The following is a 23,522-nucleotide window of genomic DNA, read 5'->3' as shown; positions in this document are numbered from 1 at the left end:
GTGTCTGAGTTTGGGTTTTTTTTGTATTCAAATAATGTATCAAAATATGAAAGTCACAACTGTCTAAATATGGTTGAAATCTGATTTCGTTCCAAAAATTACATCTCAGTAGGTCTAGGAAGCCTAGTGTTGATATGGTGTGAAAGGCAATTCTTATTGCCACAGTTCTGTTCTTCAAAAAATTATCCAAGTGGGCTCTCTTTCTTTCTCTTTCTTGATCTCATCCTGCTCACTATTGCTCTTCCCCCTTCCCCAGAAGCAGAAATGTGAAAGTTGATTTAATAACTTTCCTGGAATACAAGCAATAGGGCAAAATATGAGTTTGTTCATACACTGAAAACAAGTACTGTTTCTGTGCAGTTCTGCTTCAGCAGAATGATGAGACATTCTTCAAAACTAACAATTTGTCAAGAACTTTAAATCCCTGGTGTCTGAGATTTTCTAACAGTAAAGGAGATTAAATTGATAGAAATAGTTGATGAGTGATGATTTTTTTTTTTTAACTAGAAATGCCATATTTCTATGTTGAAGTGATTTTATAATTAAGTTTCCTCTCCCTTGCTAGCTTTTACTTATCGGCCTTCTCCAACATGTTTACTCTTGTGTTCTGTATCCATAGAGAGACAGTGTTGGGATAAGCAGCAGTGTGTGAACATGTCTCTTCTAGTTAAGTATCTCAGTCAAAGAGGAGCTATTAGAATTGTTACCTGTTTGGCTGGTAACATCACTGAGTCTCCTTTTTACTACACAGAAGAACAAGTGAACTTTCGCTGTTCGAGGAGTCAATTCTTCAGAAGTAGCAAAAACCCTCAATAAATTATTTTCTCTAACTACTATTTCTACTATATAAGCCTGTTACAAGGAACGGTTTGGGAATTCCCTTAGTTTCTGTGAATTAGAGCTAAATAAAAATGGATTGAACAGCCCAGCATGATAAAACTACAGATTATTTCCTTGGCAGGTACATAAGCCAAGAGCTGACATCTGTTCAGAGCTGTGAGCTTTGCACCAAGTCATTGTTGAGCTGGTTAGGAACCCCTGGGGTGTAACTGCTCCATTAAAATGATACTCTGACAAGATTGATTTCACTTAGAAATAAAACTAAGGCAGTCTTGTTAACTTTTAGTTCAAACAATTGCTTATGTTTTGTATACAGGATGCTGTGGAGTGTGTGTACTGGGGCATTAAATCAGAGTATTTAACAACTTCTGATAATTTTGTTTGACATCTATGTCTACTATTTTTAGGCATATCCAGATCATTTCAATTTAGTTGTAATCTAGCCACAAATTTTCCCTTTTACTGAAACTGAGTGTCTGGGAGTATAAGTGATGGCTGTATGAAGTTATATAAGCAAAGAAGTTTTGAGTTTATTTGCTGATCAAAATAGAAGAGAAAAGCACCAGTAACTTACAGGCACTCCATGCTGCCTCTTTAGCATATTTTAAATACTTGGAAGGATTCACGTCTGTCTTTTCTGCTCTCAGAATGACTTGTGTAGTGTCGATTCTCCATCCAGGAGGTGTGATTATCTCTGTCAGGTTCAGTACTGGCTTTGAGAGGTCTTGGGCTGTAGCATCCCGTACTGGGAACTTCCAGGGAACATCCAGGCAAGATAGACTTGGAACTAGTGTGTAGCTTAGCAAAGTCCTGAACTGTGAGACGTAGAGTACAGCTTTTTCAAGGAGGAAGGTCATGTTTAAAGCAAAAGACAAAGGGAAAAGGGCAGGTATTGATTTAAACTTTTTTTTTCTTTTTGCAATACACCCCTAGGATGAAATACGTAGTATTACTACTCATTCAGAACAACATATTTTTAAGATTAGGAGTAGCAAATACAATTACCTATCAGAAATTGTGTTAGGAAATAGGACAGGCTGTAGTAACCAAGGACAAGGTTCTCAATGTCATCTGCATGGAGCTCAAAGAATCATAGAATGGTTAGGGTTGGAAGAAATCTCAAAGATCATCTAGTTCCAACCCCCTTGCCAGGGTCAGGGGCACCCTCCACTACACCAGGTTGCTCAAAGCCTCATCCAACCTGGCCTTAGGCGTAAGTCTTTCTGTTTCATAGCATCAGCCACCAGATGGGTATTAACGTGACTTTCTCCTGGGCTGTATTTGGGTTTGTGAAAGGATGCAGTCCCTCTGTTAGTCCCTGTGCTTAGATTTTTCTGTTAAACATAGCACAAATCTGTCTGTGTAACTTTCCTCATTCTGACATCAAACCCCTGCACTGATAAGCCCTCTATAACTGTTAGTTAACGTTCATGCCTTAAGTCACTTTGAAATCATGTTGAATTAAGCTATAGCCTTAGTTATGTTAATTGAAAAACTACAGTTCTTGTGACAGCCGTGAAAAGTGCTTTTGGGGAAAATGCAGCGTAATATGCTGTGTAAGCTGCCACTTTGCTTGACAACACCTCTTTTTCTGCCAGAGTGACGAAAGAACAGCAAGGGAGCGCAGCAGGAACTGGACTAATAGAAACAAGTATTTTCTGCTATGCCTGTCATCTAGGGACCTTAATGAACTTCAGCAATTAAAACATTAGTTTTGCAACCTTAGTCAAGTGCTGTGTATTTTTTTTCCTCTCTTCTCTCAGTTTGGAAGTTTACCAAACTGCTGTGTTGGGTCCTGGTCCCCTGTGCCCTGGTGTGCTCTGAGCCCTGAGAGGCTGCCGGGCATTCGGGAACTGGCTGGGGACTCTCTGCTGGGAACTCTCTCTCTTTGGGTGTGCACATTCTTTACCTGTCATTCTTTGAAAGCTATGCCTTGCAGCCTGGTTGTCTGGGCACTGAATTTCCTCACAGTTTAAACGTGTTCTCTGTCTCTCTAGCTCTTTATGCTTTAAACTCACAAAGTTTGTGCAGCATTCTGAAGAAATGTTCAGTTCTTGTCTCTGCAGACAAAAACAATAAAAGTTTGTAAAGTCTCTGCTGCAGTTTTTTTTAACCCTTCACTCTGGTCTGAGATTCATCCCTCAATGAGGGGCCCAAGTAGGAACCTGCTCCCCAGCAGTTTTCATGTCGCATCTCTAGAACTTGTTAGCTCGGATCACCTTTCCTGACCTTGACTGATCTAGTGCCCAAATAAATCCTTTTCAGGAGAAGCACCTCATTTATTTTTTTTTTTTAATCAACAGTTCAGATCTTGCTCTTTAAATAGTTTTCTTCACATGCAAGTAGGAGTGGTAATTCTTGACAGACTCTCTAGCAATTGCTATAGTCACTGGTGGAATAGCTTTAATGTTAGGAACTCTCATTATCATTTGCCTGGTGGAAAATGAGTTCTGGTATACCACCAGTAGTGGTAGTCTTTGCAAAATTAATTTCAAAATATTAATCAGAATGTATAGATTACATTTGGATATATTTTCCCAGATATTTTTATGAGTGTCAGAAAGCTTGCAAAACGTATTGAAACCTTTCAATGCAGCTTCACTTGGGACATTACCACCTTGCGGAGATTATTAACACAAAGTAAACAACAACATGGGAAATGAGAAATGACACTTTTTTCCATATGAAATTTGAGGGATGGTTTTGGTATATGAAATAAAATTATGTGTGTGCTCTGACCAAGTTTTAAATGTGTATAGAGCTCCGTACTGTTTGAAAAGCACTAGGTGATTATTGATAACTCCAAGAGGTCAAGATCTGTTTGTTGTTCTCTAAAAGCTAGGTTGCCCCATCCTTACAGAGAGCAGCATATGCGCAAATAAGTCTTGAACATATTGCATATTTTCTCAACCATGTCACCCAATCAGTAGAAATGGTCTCTTAATGCTTGTGTAAAATTGGAGTGGGATTCAAGCCTATCTAGGGAAATCTGTTTTTTGGATACCTTTGGGAACATACATTGAAGGAGTTGTGTAAATTTTTCCACTGTTTGCATTGTGTTAAAAACAATAGAATCACAAAAATAAGGACAGAGGTTTAAAATATGTTCTGAAAGAAAAGCCATTCAGGCAGTCAGACCAAAGGAGTGATGAGGAGATAAGCAAAACCCATCCTCTGTTCCTGGAGCAGAAGAAATCCTGTAGTCCCAATTTAGCTGTAGTCATTGAGTTAAGCTAAAGCAATTTCAGTTTCATGCATAGATGACCTGTGTCAAAACTTCATGTCAAGTGTTGGAAGGATTTCTTGTAGTTTGTGTTACAGAGGGACTTCTTTGATATGTAACTAGTCGTGTTGAGTTTCTGTAACCACATATTCATTAGTTCTCCCTTTTATAAGGTGGAAATGCTTGTCTTTTTTTTTTTTTAATCCCTCCCCCCCACACCCTTTCCCCTGCCTCCTTCTTTTTTTTTCTCTCTAGTTTGACAATAAAAATTTCAAGGAAGGAACTAGTTGTGTACGTTTGTGGCATCCAGCACATGAAGACCCCAGTCTTATCTTAGAGAGCTCTGAGTATCTCTCATAGTGAATGTAAGGTAGAAGTTGAACAAAAATGAAAAAGGACAAAGAAGCTTTGAATAGGTTTGACTTGATCCTGAAATCTTCTTCCAAAGCAAAGTCAGTTACCTTTCACTGATAACATTGAAGTAACTCATATGCTGTATGTGCCACGTGTTCTTCTCTTCTCTCTCATAATAATTTTTTTTTTTAATGCCTGGAATGCCAGGCTATCTTAAAGGTATTTTAGGTATTTTTCTATTACTGCTTATATATTTTTTTGGTTTTGTAGTTCTCTTTGAAATAATTCTCTTAGCCACTGAATTCCACAAAGAAAGGCTCTCCTAGAGGGACTGCAGCCTCCAGTCACCAGGGTGTAAATCACAAATGATAAGTATATGAGAGATGTCAGCTATCACTTGCTGGTGACCCCACAGCAGTAGCCTTCTGTGTGTGGAGAATGTCAAGATGCTAAGCTCATCTCTTCCAGGAAGCCTGAGTTTTTTGAAGTTTTTCAAAATTTTCTAGTTAAAAGAGTTTTATAGTGGATTTGATCAGCCAGAAACTGTAGTTCCAATGACTTTGGGTTTTATCATGGTTTCGCAACAGTTTACTGGAGTTTACTAAATACTGGTGGTCTGAAAGCAGTATTGGATTTTACTGATATGCAGTATTTAGGAGGCATATTAGGTACCTGACTTATGATTGTATTTGGACTCATAGTCACCTTTGAGTCTGGGAAATATTATCCACAACATGAGGTTTTACAGATTTATATTTTTGTTCCGTACTCCTGAGAATGGCTGCAAGTTAAAAAATGAGGAGAAACCCGAGTTAATGCATAGTGTCTAGATAGATGTACCATCTTCTTGGATATGAGGGGATTTCTCTCTGCATCTCAACTGCCAGTCTTAGGCACATTTCTATGATTCTATCCTGATCTAGTTGAGAGGCATCCCTGCCCATGACAGGGAGGTTGGATTAGATGATCTCTAAGGTCCCTTCCAGCCTATGCCATTCTATGATACACTACTCTTTGACTGTTTGGGGGTGGGGGGAGGCTAGAAGTCAGTGGGACAAATAAAGAAGTACCAGATTTTGTTACCAGAACCTGCGTTCGTTTTTGCCTAAGCTGGTTTAGCTCTCAAGCCTATGTTATAGAACAGCATTTGAGTGGATACTGTGTCACAGTAAGAAAAGCAGGCAAAAATGGAAAATACAGTGACTTGTACATAGTAAAACCATGAAGCTGAGTTCAAGGTAGATCAATGGTAGCGGCGTGGGACTCTCTGCAACTTATGCTACATGTGCAGATCTTAAAATAAAGGAGCTGTAAAGACGTAAGAAATCCGTACCAGTCTGTTAGCTCAGTCAGGTTGTTTACAGTCTTGCAATCAGTCAGGAAAGAGTTACAACTGATTATTGCAGCTTTTTAAATAAAATTTTACAACAGCAAAGCTAGTTGCTCTGCTGGGATTGCCTCCAATGAGAGTCTTCCCATGTTGCAGTTCTGTATTTGAAAACAGATCTTTATATTCTGTGCGGAACTTAAAAACTTCAACATAAAACATGTTTATGCATCAAATATTTATTCTCTATATGTATAGGATCAGTTTGCTCTCAGTCAAAACATCTACATCCAGAGCAGTGCTATGTAGCACTGTGTTTTACTGAGAGCTTTAACTTTTTTGTTTTTAATCTTTCCAAACTATAGGTGTAGAATATGAGCACAGGTATTAGCTCAGCACTCCAGGGTCAGCTCTATCAAAGTGTCGAAGGAAAATATGAGCAGAGATCAAGTATATTTTTAAAATATTGTTAGATACATTTAAGTGTTCACTATGGAACATGTTATAGAAAAATGCCTTAAATTTAAGCATGGTCATTAAACTGAGACAGATACATTTCACTTAGCTAGGTTGAGAAAAAGTTGAGGGGTTGGAGTCAGTATTGGAAAAATATTATTTGCTAATCTTTCTGATAGAAACGTTACTACTGAAAACTGTGTGATTTGTACAGGGCTACAAAAATCCGGTTCATGCTCTTATTTTGGTTTTGTTTTTACTTTTTTTAAATGAGAAATGAGGAGAATTCTCAGCAAGTCTGTTTCTTTTCTAATTCTCCTGCTTGTTTGGTTGTCAGGTTTTGAACTTGGCTTCGCTATGGCGAGTCCCAATGCCCTGGTGTGCTGGGAGGCCCAGTTTGGCGACTTCCACAACACAGCGCAGTGTATAATAGACCAGTTCATCAGCTCCGGCCAGGCCAAGTGGGTTCGTCACAACGGGATCGTCCTGCTCTTGCCACACGGAATGGAAGGAATGGTGAGGGCCACTGGCTGATGCGTGTGGAAGGGAAATGCTGGCTACTGCACCTTCCTCTGCGGCTGTAAAAGCCAAAGGTGTCTTGGGGATCCGATGGCGATACAAAGCTGGGGAAGGAAGGCACTGTTTAGCATGTTGGACTGCTTCAGTGTTGCAGAAAAGAATGTGAATAAACTGATTGATGAGAACCAAAGAAAATGGAGAAGTATTTCTGAGGTCTTATTTTTATGTCCTTCTTAGTGTCATGTACGACTTTTTCCCCATTTTTTTATTTTTTCTCTCTCTTTTTTCGTATCTTTCCCTAAGACACTGCCTTCTTTCCCTAGAAAGCCAGATTCTTAGCATATAGTAAGAAAGAAATCATTAGTGTCTACCAGTACTTGCTTGGTTTTATTTTGCATGAAGTATGTCTGTGTAAACTCTGCACTAAATTCGCTTGCAATGAAATGGTACAGAACAACTTTAAAACTTCTTCAGAAATCATTGACATTGAGTAACTTTCATATAATAAGAAATTTCCTTCTTTCTGGAAAGGAAAATGTTTCCACTAGCTGTTGATTCTCTTTGGTGGCTAGCAGGAGGAATTGGGTGGTGTCGTAGAGGGAAAGGGCATGGGCAAGCTCTGTATATTATGTTTTATGAAGTCCATGTCAGCAGTAGAATTCTTCTTCCAATCTTTTAAGTTATTTTTAAAGGTTACACGAACATCATGTCAGGCTAGGTTAATTTTCTCCTTTTCAAATGCATTAGCATTCATGAATTGATGCATGTATGTTTCTAGTTTTCTATTAAAAAAAGCATAGTATGTGCCACAGTGGCAATCTCCATCTGTATAAACGCTCTAGACCCTTTCACTACAAACTGCATCATTTCCATTCCCACAAACACTTCAGTTTATTTCTATTCAATTATAATCCTGTCCTGATATACCGGGGTGAACTCATATCTTAAGAATGGCTTTCCGCACCCATTTGTGCATAAAGAATAAAGGATCTGATGCTGTTCACAAGTTTTAGAATCATAGAATTTCAATAATTTTAGAATCATAGAATTTTAGAATCATAGAATTTCAATAATTTTGATAAATTTTTTTTTTTTTTTAAATGAATCCTGAGGGACAGCCTGAATGTGCCCTCAGCAGGAGGTGTGGTCCTCTGCAGGGAAGCACTCAGCTGAAGGGAGCTGGTTCTCTGCTACTTACAATAGAGTTAATCTTTCTTTTCTCTTACCCACTTGGCAGCTAAGATTTGCCCAGATCTTCTGAAACATGCTTATTTTGCTACTAGTGTCAGGTGTTTTTGAAACATTTAAGAATCCCACCAGGCTGTTGAAATCCGTTATCTTCCCAGAGGAGCTTTCCATTACAGGAGTGTTATTCTCTCTCTAACTACAGTGTTGGGGACAGAATGATTTGGGGAAGGATTCGTAATGGGATATGGATCCCTTCACCTCTAGGTCATGCATTCACAGACAAGTTGGCTGTGATTGAAAGACTCTGCTGCCTAATGGCTCCTTGGGGACTCATCTAAAAATAGCTAATGGATTCGGTATAGGTCTCACTGGGTAGGTGGTCACAGCAGAAATAAACCCTGCCCCATCCCACGCAGCAGTTGCTGGCAATCTGACTGGCGGTGTCAGCAGAGAAATCAAAGATGGATGTGAACATCGAGGCTCTGGATTGAGGTTGTTGCTGGGCAGATAACGTGTGTTTGATAGGGAAGCCTCGTGTGTCTCTCCTCTAATTGTTCACTAGTAACATCTCTGTTTCCAGTGTAGTGAATTCAGTGTGCTTGTGAAGCACTATGTTTGTACGTGTATAGGTTGTACTTGGTGTAGGATGTGATTTACAGCAAATGGATGTATTCAGCAGAGCTGCTGCAGTATTGAATTGTTACTGTGCACCATAGCTATGCGCGACTTTGCTTCTTGTTCTCAAGCTCTTACCTGTTTATGACCAGATTATTTGGCACCTCAAAAGCAGAGACAGACTTCAAAAGAGTAATTATGCAAAGCACAGTTCATGGCTGTTTGTATTACTTTTTTGTTACCAGTGGAGTGTTTTTTCCTTTTAATTCCCTTAGTCCATGGAATAGAGTGAATCTTGCACTTGGAAGCAGGGAGGATGATGTGTTGAGTCAAGGTGGACTACTAGCTGTCAAAATAATGAGTGATTTTGGAAATCATACGTTATGATTTCCACAGAGGAAGTTATGATGAGAGACAGCCATATAAAGAAAAAAGTTCTTTATGAAGATAGTTACCTTAGGAGCCATGGAGAGATTTGAGAAGTGTAATAGTTTGCCTTCACGTTAAAATACCTTGCAACTGTCTCCAAATTGAAAGTCCTTCCTAACAGTAACTGTCACTTGAACAAGCAAAGGCTGCCAGCATTAGTAATAAATAAAAAAAGCACCCGCATTCTCATGCTACTCACAGCTTTCTCTCATGCTTTATAAACAAGAACATGAGAGTGAAGATAATAGATTGTTACACTCCTTATTCCTGATATTGTCTGTGATCAGCACACACGTTTTGCTAGTGTAAAATGGATCTGACCATGTTTATGCACTGAAAGAAATTACCTTGGGTACTGCTAGTGAGACAGCGGATGTGAGTGTTCAGTACTTTTAACAGAATGTAAAATCATAGAATCATAGAATGGTTTGGGTTGGAAGGGACCTCAAAGATCGTCTTCTTCCGCCACCCCTGCCATGGGCAGGGACGTCTTCCACTAGACTGGGTTGCTCAAAGCCTCATCCAACCTGGCCTTGAACACTTCCAGGGATGGGGCAGCCACAACTTCTCTGGGCAACCTGTTCCAGTGCCTCACCACCTCCTGAGGAGGCAGAAATTAATCACAGGTTAGATTAGCAGATAACGTGTACATGTATTTTGATCCGTTTTAGCTGAAGCATTGATCTAGGCTATTTTGTCCTGCACTGAACAGTGAACAATGGTAGGAGATCTTGAGTCTGCTGGTTGTGTTGCTAATATAGCAAAGATAGTCAGCAGTTAGCTTTGCGTTTGCTCCTGTTCACCATGCAGGTGTGGTTTGGCCCTAATAGTGAGAGTCACTGCAGTACACTGAGGCACGTCGTGTTTCTCCTCCTGACGTTCCTCTTGCTCCTTTTTGCCCTGCATTAGCAAGGTCGTTCTTGTGTCCACATGGATGTTCTGCCCTTTCACTGATCTTCATTGTGCAGCTAGAAATTACTTTTGGCTGGTAAAAGCATGGGAAATCCATGTAAAACCTAATCTTCTCCTATGAAAAGAGTTTACAGAAGACAAAGAATTCCAACCCTGTGATGCATCCTCTCCTCTCGCACTGCTGCTGCCGTTGATGCCTTTGTCTGGCGGGGCAGGTGTGCAGCCTGGTGCAGAGCTGCCGGGGTGACAGGAGGCACTTATGCAGTGAGTGACCTAGACTGGTGTCTAAGTGCTAGTTTGGCTTTTTAATGTGGTTTTAAATGATACCTTTACCAGGGTCCAGAGCATTCATCAGCCAGGCCTGAGAGGTTTCTGCAGATGAGCAACGACGATTCTGATGCTTATCCAGTAAGTAGATTTGTCAAAGGCCGTGTCCTTTTTTCGCTCTTCGCATCTCAGAGATATTTTTTTGTAAGAAGCATCCTTTTAGCTAGGTGTAGTGGGTTAAGATTTAGCTTCCAGAGTTGGTGTAACATTAACTTGATCCCAGTAAGAGTAATGGAAGTATGCAATATGTGCTGCTTCATTTCAAAGCTGAGGTCATATACAATTAATCTCTGGCAGCATGATCTTTTTATGGCTGTTCCTCAGGGCCAGTGATTCTGCTTGTTTATATTGCTGTGTGTACTGCAAATAGGTGTCTCTAGCTAATTTCTAAAGGAGGCCAAGTGAGACTACTCCTGGCTTTTTGCGGTGGAGCTAAATTGCACTGCTGGGAGCATGAAAATAAGCAGCTTCTAAATTTGATTGAGCTAAGATCTTCATATGTTGGTCATTCATTTCTACAGATAAAAATATATAGCTCTACAGGATACTGGGCATCCACTTCCCCATTGCAGATTTCCTAAGAAACATTGCTATACATCAATCAAAAAGCCCACCAATTAAAACAAAAAAGCAAAATAAAATGAATATTTCCGTTTCGGCCCCGAGTTTGTTACCCTTGGGGTAACAAAGCCATGTCCCTCCTCATCTAAAAGTGATTTTTGTCAGTGTACTGTCAGAACAAAGACCTATCTGATTGACTACATTTAAGAACTGTCAGTTGCATGTAATAAGCAAGGTATACACTGTATCATAGAAGGTAGGAGCTCAAACCATGTAGCAGAAAATCATGTTAGATGCTGTACCAATCAGTAATTAGATTATTGTACCTATGCCTGTATATATGCTTACCTAATATATGTGTACATAGATATGAGTAAAAAACCTCCTATATTTGTAAAATACATAAAAATAAACCATATGAAATTTATGTATTAAAATAAAGTAAGAGGATAGGGCACCTACCAAAAAAAGGGGGATGGGAGGGGGAGAGAGGGATAGCTAGCTATACACTCAAAAATTCAAAAAATGAATTATGGTTTTAAGATTCTTTCAAAGGGGTTCTATTTTTGTGTCATCCACCTACTGAAGTCCTAGTCCTCCTCATCCTTCCTTCCTGGACTTCCCAGCTTTCTGAAGGTAATGAAAGCTTTTTGCCTTTATTTGAATACATTTTTAGGAAGAAGTAGAAACAGAAGAGAATGATTTGTAGGGATGCTTCCCTAGCTAATAATATAATCTCAGCAGAGATCCACCAGTTAAGTTTTTTGAGGAAGGGAGTTGCTGAGAGTCAGAAATAGAAGGATGACTTTCAAGCCTTTTTTCTGATCTTTTAGACATTTTTCTAATGCCCTTAATGTGTCTCTCAGGAGTTCAGTGAGCAGTTTGAAGTTTCCCAGCTGTATGAATGCAATTGGATTGTGGTGAATTGTTCAACTCCAGCCAATTACTTTCACGTCCTCAGAAGACAGATCTTGCTGCCATTCAGAAAACCGGTAAAGTCACTATAATGGACTTGATTATTCTAAGTATACTGACTCTCACATAAAGAGGGGTCTTTGTTTGCATGTGACACTGCTGAAAAGAATGAGAATCATTGAAAAACCGTAATTGAACACAGGTTGATGTCACTAATTTGATGGAATGAAACTCGGCTCTGACTTACTGCAATTCTAAAGCTTAATTTTTTCAGCTTTATTTCCTTTTGGCTGTGCAGACCTTCAGATGAGCTCATCAAGACACTATGTCGCTAACAAGTCATGTAACGATAATCTGCATGTCTAGTTGCTGGAACTTCAAGAACTTAAGATACATCTGTTGGATGTTTTACTGGTTCATAGCCTGTGGTTTAATTTTGTTCTCAAAGAGAAGCATAAGCAATGGTTTTTGAGAATCTTTAAAGGCAGTAGACTACCCAAATCTTTTGAGTAATTTTGAAACTTTCTAGGATTTCAAAACAGGACAAAATAATTTACTGTGTTTGCTATTCACATTAATTTGATCTGTAGCGTATTCAGTTTGTATTTTTGTATGAACAGTATTAAAAATGTTGCATGTAATAATGTAGATAAAGCAGCCTCTGAGTGTTGGAAAAATTTCTGTCTTGCAGCTGATTGTTCTGACACCGAAGTCACTGCTGAGGCATCCAGAAGCTAAATCCAGTTTTGATGAAATGGTGTCTGGTAGGCCACCCTAAAGTATTATAAGCAAATAATTAGCTATACCAAGTTGCATGTCAGACTGTGAAGAAGAGAATCTGCTCTGGAGAATTTGCCGTTTCCTTCAGTGTAATTTCTGTGGAGCTGCTGTAGTGAGATCTAGCATGGACTTTTGCGGAAAAGTCTGCTTTCAAGTATGAATTCTTAACTTTAACAGGCTGATCTTGTAACAAACCATTAATCTTAAAGGCAGTGGAAAGTGCATTCCCCTCTCTGCAGGGATGTTCCCCTCAATAGGCTATTAGGTCCCTCCACTCTTTCTCCATGTAAAAATTGAATCGTGCTTTGTACCGCACCCCCACACACACCCGAGATGTGAGGAATGGGTTGTGATCACACTGTGCCCATTTAGAAGAATGACAGGCATGTTTCTTCTTACAGTATTCAGTTCTGGGGCTGCCATGTCACACCAGTGATGTAAAGTGAGAACATGTAGAGTGGCATGAGGAAATGCAGTGAAATGCAGTGAGTGAGTGATTAAAGCGATTGTTCAGAGCGAGACAGTGTGCATAGGTGTGGTGATCTGTCTCCAGTTCTAGCAGGCGTCTTTGCTGTCAGAAAAGAGTAACTTCTCAGTTTTTTAAAAGCAAGTTACAGTGTAGAAACATGCTTAAATATTGTATTCTCTCCTTTTTGTAGGTGAGTAAAGTTTGCTTTTCAAGCAAAGGCATTTGCTGGTTTTGATTACTGGTTAAAAGCTTTGTAGAATGAGTCAGATTAGAAATTCTGTAGGGATTGTGGTTTGTCACTTTGCCTTGGGAGTCCCCTCTACTTCAGGCTAACCCTCAATATTGTCCAAGCTCCTAATTAACATTGAATTCTGACATAACTTTCATATTCCTGCTGAAGAGGACAGCAGGTAGTAAAGTATTGCTGACTCTCAGCTAACTCTTTTTGCTCTGATTTTTAATGGATAGCTGAGAAGGAACGTTGACTCCAGCTGACCCACTGAAGCACAAATTCAGTCGTTTTTAATGATGAATTCTGCTGTTCAGTGAGACAGGCTAATTCTAACATAAATCAGTTCCTCTTTCATATGTTTGTGCTGCTGCTTTTTTACCCCCAAGATAAATGATTCAAACAGAGGCTTATTCTCCTGGTAAGTGGGTGTGCTGATTCAGGCTGGGAGGTCATGCCACTGTCTGTTTCCTTGCAGTTGGTTAATGTGGGAATAGTTCTAATCAATCATATAAGAAAACAAAGAAAAGGATCTCTTAGACCATCAAGTCCCTCTTCCAGTTTCATATATTCCAAGCAAATTGTTCTCCTGGGAGATGATATCACAGGGGATATCTACCAGTGAGGATGTGCATCTGCAATTGTATCTTATCACTTATACATATGGCTCAGTACTATGGTAATTCGTCCTTTGACTAGTGCCATTTTAGCTCTCAAACAGAGGTTTAAATCATGTAAATATATGGCAGTAATGTGTGTGCTTGTGTAAATACTTCTGCAATTGCCAGATTTAGTTGCATTATGAGTATGTGCTATGCATTTATATAAAAATTGCCTAAAATTTTGTAAGCCTGTATTAATGTTACATGGCTGCGATCATCTTGGAAAGAAGAAACAGTATTTCAGGTAATTCTCTGAGAAAAACAGTAAGCAAAGGTGAGTTACCCAGTCAATTTAAAATTAAAGGTGTAATGTACAATGCAAAGCTAAAAAAGAATCCACTGTTATTATGTTTCTGTCTATTAAGTGTGAAAGAGTGGATTATTGACAATCTTTTAACTTCTTGAATCTAAACTGCTGAAAGTCACTTTAGCAGAATTATCAGTCTGAAAAGTAGGAATAGAGAGAGGCAGCAGAACCCCATGAGGATTGCAACCTGCTGCTTGCTCAGTAAAGGACTGTTTCTTGGGCTGCTCTATTACAATGTCTTTTCCACTGGAAGCACTTACCTAATTTGTGCTCTAACTAGGTACCACTTTCCAACGCGTGATTCCTGAGAATGGGCTGGCAGCTCATGCACCGCATGAAGTCAAGCGAGTGATTTTCTGCACAGGAAAAGTGTACTATGATCTTGTGAAAGAGAGAAAAAATCAAGACCTGGAGAAACAAGTAGCTATAACCAGACTTGAACAGGTGAGCAACCTGGTCCTCAGAAGCCAGAGTCCTTGGGGAGACTTTCAGCGAGGGGTTCCTATGCTCTTAAATAGATATCACTTGCCAGGAAGGATGGTGATAGCATTTTTATAGCACTTTTCATCTTACAAGACGTTATCTAATCCTTCATGTCCTTGTAGAGAAGGAAAACATCAGTAGTATAGTGGACTATGAGATCCAGAAAGCCTGATTACTTTTCCAGAACAACATGACAAAGTGAAGGTTACAATATGATGGCACCTTAAATTTCTATATCAAATCTACTAGGTTTAAATGTTGTAAATAGTACACTTTGCAGCTATATTGTCATTCACTAATTAAGGACTTGTACTGTCAGTGTCACAGCTACTTCACTAGAAAAACTGCAGGAATACAGGAGATCTGGACTGTGACCTACTTCTGTTCATACTAGTGCAACTATAAAATATATGTGTGTTCATTCCTGACAGCATGAAATCAATTAAAGAAAAATGACTCACTTGAAAGAATATGTAGCAATTATATTAGGTACTAAATGGTTAATTACAGTGTTTGGTTGTAATATCCAATAGGCTAACACCATGTAAGAGAAAGCTTTGCCAGTTATTATTCTCTCTTTCCAGATCTCACCATTCCCCTTTGACCTGCTGAAAGAAGAACTTGAAAAGTATCCGGGTGCTGACCTGGTTTGGTGTCAGGAGGAACACAAAAACAGTGGATATTATGATTATGTCAAACCTCGTTTCCGCACTATTGTGAACCACACTCGACCTATATGGTATGAGACTTTAAACAATTACTCTATTTCCTGGGCTGATTTTTTTGCTTTTAAACTTGCTTGGGCTTTGGGGTTTTTTTGCTTTTAAATTTGTTTTTGATTTGAGGTTGTTATTCATGGGTGGGTGAGTTTCTTCACAGATAAAAACCTCTGAGTTTGGGTTCTTGGGTGAAGAAGGGAAGAGTAGTATAGATTACTATTTCTCAAATACATCATGTGTATCTTGGTCCTCCATGTAGTTCTAAAAGAAAACCAGTAGCAACTAGCTCTGTATTAATTGCCTCTTAGCACAGCACTTAGATCTCCTGGATTTTTCTCTCTTGTTGTGTAAGATTCTATCTTTTTTAAGAATTTCACTCAAAATACTAGGATTCTGGAGGAAACAGTTGTTGTAAGGGCTCAGTCCAGGCACCTTTGCATTTATTTTAGATGATTGACTCTCAGATCTGCCCATGCAGCCGTCGGAGCAATGAGAGTCTTTATTGCCAAAAGGAAATTTTCTAATTATGAGACAGTGTAGCTGGCTTACTGGGAGGGATAGGGGAGAAGACACAGCTTAATATTGACAACAGGAGGAGAAGAGGGAGAAGGTGACCAGAAGGTATTACCAATGGTGCAACTTAGATTGATTTTTATTTAAGAAAGATTGATGATTAAATGTCCAAAACTGCCAAGCTGAATTGGATGCACTTACTTAGCAGCATGTTCTCGTGCTTGTTAGTGTCAAAATAGTCTCTCTTCTCACCTCATTTGTCTGCCCAATTCTTTTCGTCACAAAGGTATGTTGGCCGAGAGCCTGCTGCTGCAGCTGCCACAGGCAACAAGAATACGCATCTGGTGTCGCTCAGAAGGTTCTTGGATACAGCTTTCAACCTGGAGGCCTTTGAGGGAAAGACATTCTAACTGCAGGGCACTGACCCATCTCTTGACTAGTAGTCACTCGAATCACTGCATCCGAAAGAGGAAATCAAAGTGGGAAAAATACTGGAAATTACTTATTTTCACTTTACAAGATAAAATTATCTTGCTCCCTAGTTTGTAAGGAAAAAAAAAATTGATTCCAACTTACTTTCCACCACTTTTTGTCATTTGTCTATTTAGTTTGGGACCTCTTTGGCACAAGGAGAGTCTCCTATCCAAGGATGCAGTGTCTAGCTCAGTGAGGCTTCAATCTCAGTCTGTGGATAATGTCTAATTACTGTAAGTAAGTAGAGCAGGCATGGACAGCATGATAGTTATGCACAGCCCTGGAAAAGAAGAGAGTACATTTGGGTGCCACTAAGGAAACAACATGCATTGTTACAAGAAAAATGGTTGACAGTTATTTCTAGATATATTGGAGAGGAGTAATGAAACCGAAAAGCAAAGGGTTGATAGATGATCACTTTGGTAAAGAAGTGTACTGGCTGTGGTTGTTAGAAGGAGATGGTAGGGTAGCCTGGTGATGCAAGGAGGGGGCTGGAAATAGGGAAATAGGGAGTCAGATTGCAAAGTAGCTAATCTATGGGTGATAACAAAAGTGGTGTGGACCCCTTAGGTGTAAGGTGGAGGAGGGAAGATGAAGATAAAAATAAAAGGGACCAAGAAAAGGTTTTTGGAGGTAACTGAGGAGGGAGGAAGTCTACACAAGACCACAGCTGACAGAGCAGTGTGTGATCAGCAGGAGAATTCAGCATCAAATCACCAGAAGTAAGAGGTGACAGCACCAGTTGCTCCCACTCCCTGGACTGCTTGTTTTGATGCTCTGTGGTATTAGGGAACTGTGGGGTCCTGTGAACGTCCTCATTGTGGATGAGCACTATTTTCCTCACCAAACTACAAGGATCTGCTTTTCTTTGACCTGGTATGACCCGTAAAAAGATTGCGTTTGGATGAGAAATCTGTGTTTGTGCAGCAAGTAGTGGGCTCTCTGCCTTGTCCAGTGCTAATCCCTGCCTCAAATCTCCTTGCTGATATTAATTCAACTCTGAAGTGGCAATTCCTGATTTAGTCACCCTTTTTTATGTTAAGAGGAAGGTGGGCAAGCAACAGTTGCTGATTGACCAAAGGCACATGCTGTGGTTTTGTACAAGTAGTAATTGATTTTTTTTGTCCCTTGTGTTTCCTTGTCAATTAGGATATCAATTGCCATGTGCTTTCAGTATGGACATAAAAGTGGACCACCTCTAAGAGCTGGCTCTGTGTAAGGTGGCTGATGCACAGCAGGTGCTGGAGGGGAGGGAACAGCACAAAGTTTTACCCCACTGCTGCTGTATTGGCTGTGAATAATATGGCTTGACAGTTTATGCCTGATGCAGAGTCAGGTGATGCTGGAAAGCTCCTTGTCTCATCAAAATAAAAAAATTGTATTAAAAACTTTTAGCTACGATCAGGTACTACTTGTCCAAGTGATTACCAAAAAGGGACGTGTGCCTTATGCTGCCTTTTTATTTGGCCTGGAAACAACGTGATGGTGAAAAAATAATCCTTCTGTCAGAGCATCAAATTGACGTGGTAGGTACTTACCATGGCATCCAGAACCAAACTCAGTCTAATGTTCGTGAAACTCAGTAGCATCCTTTTAAATCAGGCTGGTTGCCGTACCTTTTTCTCTCATCGAAACAGTGAAGCTGATTCAGTTTTTTGAAACCTCATGAACTTGGAAAGTACTGCAGTTGACAGCAGCAAAGATTGTCTCCTGTCCATTTCTGTAGCTCAAAACATTAAGCTGGTAGGCAGTAACCATCACCCAAAGTGTTTGAATGCTTGTATGAACGCTTGTTTCTTTGGCAAGAATTGAGTGCAGCTAAATATTGCTGGCACCATTTGTTGTATTCTCAGTTTGCATAAGGCAGGTCAGTGCTGCATGAAATATGATAAATGTACTTATGCCACAGTATGTGCAGAGGTAGAAAACAAAATTAACATAGAAATGTAAGTGGTAAATGACAGGTTTCCCTTTTCATTGTGCATCATCGATTGTGGCATAATAATTGCATAAAAATTCCATCAAAGAATGTAAAAAACTCAATAAAATAAAAATATGTAAGAACACAATTCTCTGTTACGGCTGTTCTTTTTGACAGTTTCTCCTTTGAGTGCTGGCATTAGCATCCCATTCGTAAGAGTGCTAGGGCAGCTCATTTTTCCATTTTCTCTTTGTTTCCCAATATTAGCTTATTTAAATATAGTAGTAGTGACAGAGGGAGCGTTTGGACTAGAAAAAGATAATTATTCAAAACCATTGGGTTAAAAGTTGTAATAGCATTGAGGTTATATTAGAATATTTTGGTTTAGTCTGTTCTAATTTTTTAAGTAATAAGTGAACAGATTTCTGTTTCGAGCAGAATTTTTAAAATACCGGAACTAGACTGGAATTAACTTACCTAATTTCTAAAGACTAGAATTCATTTCTGTAAATATGTTAGTTCAACATACATTTCTATTGAGTTGCTTTTCCTGTTGCCTGCACTTTCAGATAGTAAATATTCAAAAGCTACTAAAGCATCATAAATTGCTGAATGCATAGATTATATTTATTTGCAGAATTCTGCTGCTTTTCTTCAGTGAAGCCCCTTGAATAAAAAACTCTTACAGAGAGTTCCTAAATTGATGCATGTTAAATAGGTGCTTTATCAACAACGAATGCAAGTTTCTGTAATGGCAGCTTTAAACCAGGTTAAGGGTATCTCTCTGATCTCACAGAAAACAAGTATTTTGTTAGAACTAGCTGACAAGTTAAACACTTTTTACATACTAAATAGCAATCAAGTAATCTTTGTAGAGTGTTGGAAAAGGGCTGAAGAATCATATAAGCCTCTTCCGCAAGTAGTCTGCACTGAAATTGAAATCACAGCTTTGTAACTCAGAAGGAAGGAACAGCGAATGCTAGAATCAATTGACTTCATCGTCTTTGCGGGTGAGATACCACATCATGCACGCCCACGACAGCAAAAGACTTGCTAAGACAGAGCAGCTTCTGTCACAGAATTATTTTTGTTTCCTAGTAGCTACCCGATGAACTGCGCTAACAGCAGGGGTGTGCTTGGTGGAAACCTTTGCTCTACCCATGGGACAGTTGGAGTCAGTCTGCCAGAACAGAGGAGTAACCTGCTCTCCAGAAAAGGGAACCATTCTGCTTGTTCTAGGAGGTGAAAATTAATGTATGAGATTAGACAGGAAGCAGGAATGCGTGTGCATTGTTTGAACTGAGTAGATGAATGTGTGTGTGTTGGTTGGTAGTGTTTGTTTCTTTTTCGTGGTTTTGTGGGATTTGGGGTTGTTTTTTTTTTCGAAGAACCTTGGTGCACAAACAGCAGGCCAGCCGCCTTGATACGGGTTTGGGAATAACCACTGCTGTAATAATAACAAAATGAAAGCTTGGGTACCTCTGCTCTACACACACATGCACACACATCTATCAAAACATCAGTATTTTTGATTGCTATTAACTTTACACAGGTGTCACAAACTATTGTTGCTCAGGTCAGCTTTTTGCCAGTGGCACAGATGACTTTGAACATTGTTTAAAACATGAAATAGAGGCTGACTCAAAAATCATTCAGAGCCAGAAAATCCCTAAAAGCAAATGAAATATCTTTGTAAAGTTAACGAGTCTGGTCAAAGATGGAGGAAAAAGTCTGCTATTGCTTTGTGTGTTGGTTTGGTGAATTCAGTATGTTTTATTTTTACAGGCAGCTGCTCAGGTTGGAGCTGGGCCGTGGGGGTCTGCCAGGGCACCTGCCAGGCTAATGAGTTACCCAGCACAGGTGACTACTTAATTATGGCTGATGGGACTGGCCTCTTGGGGGGGGGGAGGGTGGGTGACGGCCAAGCCAACACTGCCTGTGGTTAGCTGGTTCAAGCCCAGGGTTTGGTCCCAGCTGGCCCATCTCCATCTCCTTTGCATCACCCCCTAAATACTTCACTGTGCTCTCCCCAGAATGGAGGGCTGCGGCTGGGCACCTGCAGCGGTGGGCCTCTGTGGGGCATTGCCCAACATTTCTGCTGTAGGAAGGACAAGAGTTACGGAGTTAAACTACGGCGAAGGAGGTTGAGGATGGCTGCTGGGAAAGGCTCAGGAGGGAAAGGGGCTGTGGGCTCCCGGCTGCTGGTGCTTTCTACAGGTGAGTAAGAGACCTGGCTGGTGGGAACTGGGTAGGGGTGCTTCACCCTGCCCTCAGGGCGAAGGGAACACCGTCCTTTGAATTATTGTCAGAGCTTCTGAGGACTTCAAGGCCTAGAGAAAAACTCACAGTGTGGCCGGGGATTTCTGATGCACGCCACTGGCAAAAGCTGCTCAGGATGTATAATTACTGCCACTTGCAGTGCAAGTACATTCGCGGTTTGTTTGGAAAAAAAGGTGAGGAAACCTTTGAGTGAGAGATGGTAGATAAATGCATGTTTTGTTTTGTTTTGTTTTTAAAAACAAACAAACAAAACAAACCCCCAAAAAAACCAAACATAATAAAACAAACCCTTCAAAAATCCCTTGTTCTTCCCTTGGTGGAGGTGAAGAATGACCTGCCTTTTGCCAGGCTGCAGCAGTCATCCCCAGGCAGGTCTGCTGGGAGGGACACACACTGGGCTGCTGCTCTTCCCGCACTCATCCTATGGACAAGATTGCAGCTCTTGGAGGTTTGATCAGTACCTGTCATACAACTTTGCTGTGCTGATGAAAACATGGACCATTATAGCACACCAAAAATATCTCTGCAGATGAGGGTAATTTTGCATGTATCTTTCTGCTCGTTCTTGGGTTATAAAGGCTACTGCATAGTATAACTCCGACATTAAGCTTTAAATGGCAAAATGCATTCAAGATTTCTGTTAGCTCTGATCAAAAATTTTCAGGGTTTTTTTTTATTGCTTTTGGTCATTTAGTAGTTCTGCAAAATCCAATTGTGTAGCAATAGGAATCTTTATTTGATGGACTCCACTGATGAAAAAATGATTATTGAGAGTTTTTCTTCATGTTTATGCAAAACAAGGACAGGGATTAAGTGGGTACATTTTCTTAATCATCAGTGTAAGATATCATGAAACAACACGCAGGCTGAAATATAAATTCAACATACTTGCAAGAAGGAAAGAGATGAATACTGCCTTTTTTCTAATTCTTCCTTTTTTTTTTTTTAACTATTGAAACCACTGCTGATTTTGGGTACTTCTCAACTCTTATTTCAGTTTGTGCTTTTCTTAATGTCATTATTTAAAATGTAGCCTATTATCCAAGAGGAATAAAAAAACAAAAGGAAGAATTATTCAGGAAAAAGAATATTTTAGAGATTTATTAGCTTTGATGGAAAATGTTCCACAGAGTTCTTCAAAGTTTTCAATTATTAATAAGTGCACCAGGCAGTTCCTTTGCGATATTTAAGTAATGCAGTCATTAATGGCAAATGGAAATCTGATTTGTTTAGAGGGGAAAACAATTGCAGTCATCACTAAAGATGCTGCGTGAAACACTGAAGTACAATTTCTGTTGTAGAAATCTACTTCCTATTCAGTAGCCCGTAAAGTCACTGATACTCTCACAAAGGAGCACAGAGAAACTTTTTGCCCATGTCATACCCAGCCGGCGTTATATTCTCCTCCCCTTCAGGACAGAGGGTGTGCTCAGACTATCACAAGCGAAGAGGCTCCGCGTAAGAGCTCAGCTTGGCTCCCAACTGTTTCCTTTGGATTTACATTAGACGCTATCAGCATGACGGGTTTGGTTTAGCAGCAGTTTAGGTGACCGCATTGCAGCTGGCCTTGCAGCGGAATAACAGCTGTCTGCACGGGGACTTGGTTGGAGAGCAGTGATGTTTAGTGCTCTCCACGATTTCTCCCTGCACCTGCGATGCTATCCGGGGTAGAGGAAAAAGTGCAGGTCAATTTTAGAAGGTGCCTCAAAACGCACCCCTGGTATCCTCTGTCTGGGGCTTGGGGGAGACCTCAGTTCTTCTCTCTAGTCTCCCAAAACTACCTTGCCCAGGTTGCGGGGTTACTTCTGCAGTGACACCTTGGGTAGACTTGCTGGGTTTCCGGTAAATCTCCGGTATCTGTAGTAAGTCAGTTCTACAGGAGAGGCCGTTAAGCGAATGTGAACCGTCGCTGTGTGCTGGCCAGGACTTTGCAAGGGGAAACTCAATTAGTAAAATGCAAAACATGTTTGAAGAAAGAGTGTGTTTCCCTAAATGAATGTCTCCACTGTTGTGGATAAAATAAAGAGGATAAAATAAAATAGTCTAGTACAGAACATGATAAAATGATCATACATAATTCCCTGTGACTAGAAATAAATGTTTAACAAACTGCTCCCAATAGGCTTGTTAAAGATGAAATATTTATTACTATATGTTAATTACAGGGTTTAAGCAGTACTTAAGTAATTTAAAGGGATTGGCTTCGTCTTGCTTTCAAGAATTTTATGTGATTAATTCCGTCTTCATCAGTTGGTCTTTGTGCTAGAGTGGTTTGCACAAACATATCCTTAACTAAACAGTGTTTGCAATGTTGATTATGTTGTATAGGAAGAATAGCAGATGGTTTTCTTCATGAATTCATGACCCAAGCAAAATCAAATCCCATCAGAATTAATGTTTTTGCATGTGGACTGAAACAAAATAGCTCTTCAAGTCTAGAAAAATCTTATTAATGTAGTGAAGTTACGTGTTCCTTCAGGGATATTAGTCTCTGACACTAACAATCAGTTTCGAAGAACTCTTTGTATACTTTTTAGGGGGTGCAATACATGAGAGAAATACATATACATAAAATATACCATGTAAGTCTTCTTCCTTCCCCTGAGCAGCTTAAGATATCAGAAGAACCATAAATATTTTGCACCTTTACATCTTAAGTACTGTTTTGTGGCAGCATGTTTTGCACAAAATTAGTTTGAGGAAAATTTTTGGTTTATCAGAACTTCAAACAATTGTTGACAAAACTCTATCGTCTTAGAGATGAAGAACAGCTGAAGCTTTGTGTTGCTTTGGGACTCTTCATTGCAACAACCTACTGCCTATTCAGAAGGAAAGATAAACAGAAATAAAGCAATTTAATCTCCAGTGATTCTAGTTACACTCTTAGATAATTAACTTTTCCTATGATGTGCTTATTTAATAGATACCTGGTCATATGTGACCAAGTTTATTTAATGTACTCAGCAATATTTATACCACAATACACCCTTCTCATTATAAAACAGACATTTTTTAATTT

General features: G+C 39.7%; 1 protein-coding gene across 5 annotated transcripts in view; it reads left to right on the top strand.

Annotated features, from left to right (window-relative positions):
- The window catches only part of OGDHL (oxoglutarate dehydrogenase L), a 49,517-nt gene extending 33,279 nt beyond the window's left edge, over positions 1-16,238 (top strand). For all 5 annotated transcript variants that reach the window (XM_009989279.2, XM_086616332.1, XM_086616331.1 and 2 more), the window contains 7 exons: positions 6,538-6,716; positions 10,200-10,271; positions 11,618-11,743; positions 12,358-12,430; positions 14,394-14,557; positions 15,181-15,335; positions 16,115-16,238. In XM_009989279.2, the coding sequence (XP_009987581.1) occupies positions 6,538-6,716; positions 10,200-10,271; positions 11,618-11,743; positions 12,358-12,430; positions 14,394-14,557; positions 15,181-15,335; positions 16,115-16,238 (893 nt within the window). The remainder of the gene's footprint in view (positions 1-6,537; positions 6,717-10,199; positions 10,272-11,617; positions 11,744-12,357; positions 12,431-14,393; positions 14,558-15,180; positions 15,336-16,114) is intronic.
- The last annotated feature ends 7,284 nt before the right edge of the window (positions 16,239-23,522 follow it).

This window comes from Tauraco erythrolophus, chromosome 9, assembly GCF_009769465.1.
Source record: "Tauraco erythrolophus isolate bTauEry1 chromosome 9, bTauEry1.pri, whole genome shotgun sequence".
Classification (NCBI taxonomy): domain Eukaryota; kingdom Metazoa; phylum Chordata; class Aves; order Musophagiformes; family Musophagidae; genus Tauraco; species Tauraco erythrolophus.
The sequence above is the reverse complement of the archived record's forward strand: the minus strand, read 5'-3'. Positions and strand labels throughout refer to the sequence as shown.